The following is a 4,959-nucleotide window of genomic DNA, read 5'->3' on the forward strand; positions in this document are numbered from 1 at the left end:
ATGTGTGTGAAGGTGAATTGACGTGTGTGTGTACACAACTCTTTCGATGCGCCATATTAAAATCAACAAAGAACAATTTCATAAAAAATATATATAAAATTTCAAACAACAATAGGTATATTTGTTTAAACAATCAATCAATTAATAATTTTTTTGTGTATTTTATAATTAAAATCATAGTGTGTGTGTGTGTTTGGCAGTGTGTTTAATTAAGTAATTAAAAAAATCAAAATTGACATTTCGAGTATCATCACTCATTGGCTATCTGTCATTATTATTTTTTTTTTTTTATTTTTTTTAATATATTTTATAACAATAAATAATTGTTAAAATGACAACAAATAAATTATGTAATTTTTTGCAACGTCTTCATCTACCACTACGAGGTAATTTCAATACAAATTAATTACAAACATTCAATTGATAATTTAATATAATGCTAGATTTTGAAAAACATGTTATGTATTGTTATTGTTGTTTATTATTTTGTCAGGAGTTGTGGCACCAAAATATTCAACAGCTGTGCATCAACAAAATTCATTGTCAAATAAAATTGAATTTGATCCATCATTATTTAAGATAAATAAAAAAATATGTGAACCAAATTTGAGTCTAGCTTCATTGTCAATAAATTCACATGATTTTGATCTTCCAACTCATCGTGGATGGATCAACAATGTCATTGATTCACCAATAAAAAAAATATACGACATAACTGATCCCGCTAAAAATGACTATTCAAAGGAAGATAAAACAACAGATAAAACAATTGATTTACCAACAAATAATAGCTCAATTAATATTGAAAAACAAGCAGCAAGAATGATTGTCATACGTCGTCGTAAAATGAGACGTCATAAATTAAAAAAATTACGTAAAAAAATGAAATTTAAATGGGCAAAAGTTAAACAAAGACGTGAGCTCAAAAAAGAAAAAGCATTTCATGCTGAATTATTAGCACAGATACATGAAGCTGAAAAATTTGATGCTAAAAAATATGTGCAATCGAAATTTGATATATTGGATAATGTTAGAATCCCATCAAGATGGAAAGGTGAAATTCTACCTGAATCAATGATACGAGAATTTATGCAAAAAGAAGAAGAAATTAAACAAAGAAAACTCAACATACCTAGACTCAAACTTGATTAAATTTTTCACTAGATAAATAGCTTGTTGATTGACAAAATAAAATACAATAAATTTATAATATCACATTGACTTTTTGTTTAAATAATTACCCAAGTTGTAAATTTTAAAATTACATATTTATTTTGATATAATCATCATCATTGTAGACGTACATATGGACTGTTTGAGTTGGAAAGAAATTTTTCAAATTTACTAACAATGAATAGTGTTTGTTTCGAATGTTTACCATAACGAGTTGATGATTTATCAATGAGTTTTATCATGTCATTGATTGCCAATGATACATCTGGTACTTTACTGTGTCTTCTACCAAATTTAACAATGGAATCAGTTGCCCAAATGAATTTGTCATTAACTTTAATGAGCTTGATCATCAAATCAAGGTAATGTTGATCTTCAAGTTCTTTTTTTAATGATGATAACTTGGAAAAATTCATTGGCCATTTACCAACACAAGCCAGGCATTTACATTCAAAATAATAATGTTCTTTTAACTCAATTTGTCTTTCATCAAGTGATTCATTTTTATAATGTGGTCCATAGTTATAAAAAATTTGTTCACCTTTTTTTATTAAATTAGCTGTTGTCATTATTAGTGTGTCACCTTGAACAGAACTTGCCAATGTTGAATGACATCCATGATTAAAAAAACAAACTGATGTATATATTCCATGAAAAGCAGTTTGAATTTTATACTCTTCATCAAGTATCATAACTGATGATCTGTTTGTTGAATTAATCAACATTAATCTTTGAATTAATTTAACAAGTAATATAAATTTTTTATTATCTTTTAGTTCTCTCAAATCGTCATTTAATTTTGTACCAAAAAATGTTGTTCTTGTTGCAAATTGATGAGCAATTAATATTGGATATGCATGAATTGAAGTTTTTAAATCATCATTAGGTAAATGACTTGATAAACTATAAATACTAATGAATTTTTTAGTATCAAATACATTGTTGGTGAATCCTTTCTTCATTGGATCTGTCGACAAATTAAAACAGCTAGCATAAATTAAATATTAAACAAAATAAATATATAGATTACCTAATTCAGCATCAACTCGATCAAGTTCACTCATTAAATTATCAACACAACCACCAGCTTCTTTGATAGCTTTTGAAATAATTCTAGGATAAATAAATTGATCATCAATCAGATCAAATTGTCTCAATGATGATAATACTGGACATTCAATATCATGGTACTCTTCATTTGCTGAATTTCTACAATTTTCTGAGCAAAAAATTACCTCAATGCAAGTGTTACAAGGAACACTTGACCACAATTGTCTACCACAATGACAACAAAATTTATATTTTGTTTCTGGAAAATTAATTTTAACATATGGCTTTACAACAGCCAAAGTTTCACCAGGTTTAATGTCCTTGGTAGCAACAAAATGTCTGCCAAATTCAGCTGAATATTTTAATTTAACTGATTCAGATAAACCTGGTAGTATTGAATTTTCATTCTTCAATTTTGGTATGTAATTTTCATAATTCCATTTTGGAAATACATGATTTTTGTTGAATATTAATTTTTCTTGTTGATCAACTTGTTTTTTAAAATCTTGTCTTTCATTTGGATCCATTTTATCAATGTATTTTCGTATTTTTATAAATGTTTTTATCACATCTGGATGATCGTTTGTATTTAGAACTTGAAGACATTCAGCTTTGCGAAGATATAATTTACTTTTCAGATAATCTGGATAACCATTTATGACTGCACGTCTGATATCAAGAAGACAATCAGAATATAATTTCATGTCACAAAGAATTTTACTACGATTGGCATATCCAGTTGATAATTCATTACTTTTTTTTGGTGCATTAATTATGCATTTAGTGTACTCTTCAAATGCCAAGTTTAAATAGTCTTGCTGTTCATTATCATCATTTTTTTTCAGGTAAAATAAATTGCCAGTCATCAAATGTTTAGCTGCTGTTGTTGAATTTTTTTCAGCAACTGTTGGTTTGTAAATTGATGAAGCTATTTTATCTGTTACAAGATTATCTAACATTTGCTTTATGTAATTGTCATCATTAAATAATGGTGTTGTTGCTTCAACAAATTCGTATATTCGTTGTCCAAATGTATCACTCCAAATATCAAATTCATTTGTTGGAAATTTTTCCTCAACATCTTTATTATAAAAAAAATTAATACAAAACATAAACGATAATTAATTATATTGATTTATATTTTTAATATTTTACAACTCACCATCATGGTCGTTCTCCATGATTTAATTTTTCTACTGACTAGAAATGATTATTTTTTTTTTTTTTATCTAACAAGTTTTAGCCTTGAACATTATTAAAAAAATCCATTGACGTATTTGATTTTTTTGTTTTTCTAGTTTTTATATTTTTTAAGTTTTATTATCTTATCAATTTTTTTTTTTTTTTTTTAATATTAAGCAGAACAGAAAACCAAGACCAAAATAAAAAAAAAAAAATATTATCCAGCCTATCTAATCAATCTGGGAAATTCCGTAAATAATAGATAAAAAAAATAAAAGTAAGTGAATATTTTTATTGAAATAAATTAAACAACAACAATTCAAAACAATTAAATATTTTTATTCGAAATAAAATGAACAAAAAGAATTATCAATTGAGTCTCTTGGGAGCTACGAAGGCAAGAAGTAATTTCCACCAGAAATATTAAATGATACATCAACAGAATTTATATAAATCAAAATTATTATTTATTTTTTCTTCAATAATTTAATATTATACTGATAATTTAACACATGGACTATTGTAAGATTGATAAAACCTTTCAAGTGTATTAAATATATCAATTAAAAATTCATTTCCTGAGTTTTTGATACTGGTGATACTGATGGAGAATTGTTATCAGTTAATTCTGATTTTAATAGCACAGCTGAAATTATTGGCAATTCTGGTGGAGAATTATCATCAGTTAATTCTGATTTTAATGGCACAGGAGAATGATGTTGAATGGAACAATGGATAACATTTAGGCTATTGTAAAACTTGGAGATAAATATAATGTACCAGTTTTTAAATATGTTTTATGCCTGATGCCCCTGGTAGAAATATTTCTTCGACTTTTCTCCAACTTTTCTCCGCCATTTCTCCACCTCTTTACGAAAATGACCCATGGTTGGAGAAATGGCGGACAAATTTCTCCAACCAAAAATTTACTCCAACTTTTTTCCGACTTTTCTCCAACTTTTTTCCGCCATTTCTCCAACCTGAAATTTACTCCAACTTTTTTTCATTTTTTTTCCAACCTTTCTTCAACCAAAAATTTACTCCAACTTTTCTCCAACCATGGGTCATTTTCGTAGAAAGTTAGAGAAAGTTGGAAAAAAGGCGGAGAAAGTTGGAGGAATATTTCTACCTAATAAATTAGCAAAAACAATAGTAAAATAATAAATTATTATATAAATTATATTGTTAATTGTTATTTTACTCCAACGCTATGTATTTTACTCCAACAAGCAATGAACTTTAATTAGTCAAAAGTTTCTTTTTTTTTTAAATTATCTAACATGGTCTCTTAAAAAAATCAGTTGGGATCATTAAAGAAAAAAATGATTAATAATATCATAAGATTTATCATTTGCGCGTATATTTTTTCACCACGAATAGGTGTTTTTGTAACAAAATATGAATTGTAAACAATAGCTATGTACGGTTTGGCATAAAAGTGATTTTAGTGGTCTAGTTTGAACACCAACTAAATGAATTATTAAATTATCAAGTAAAATAATAAATTATTATATATGATATATATATATAATAATTTATTATTTTACTTGATAA

The 4,959-nt window shown here is 26.2% G+C and overlaps 1 protein-coding gene across 1 annotated transcript; it reads left to right on the forward strand.

Annotated features, from left to right (window-relative positions):
* Nucleotides 1-1,221, forward strand: LOC122849859. The gene is made up of 2 exons (XM_044148704.1): nucleotides 1-386; nucleotides 494-1,221. The coding sequence occupies exons 1-2, from the start codon at nucleotides 332-334 to the stop codon at nucleotides 1,150-1,152; spliced, it is 714 nt and encodes a 237-aa protein (XP_044004639.1). The 5' UTR covers nucleotides 1-331; the 3' UTR covers nucleotides 1,153-1,221.
* Nucleotides 1,222-4,959: the final 3,738 nt, after the last annotated feature.

The sequence above is a fragment of the Aphidius gifuensis genome, linkage group LG2 (genome assembly GCF_014905175.1).
Source record: "Aphidius gifuensis isolate YNYX2018 linkage group LG2, ASM1490517v1, whole genome shotgun sequence".
In the NCBI taxonomy this organism is placed as follows: domain Eukaryota; kingdom Metazoa; phylum Arthropoda; class Insecta; order Hymenoptera; family Braconidae; genus Aphidius; species Aphidius gifuensis.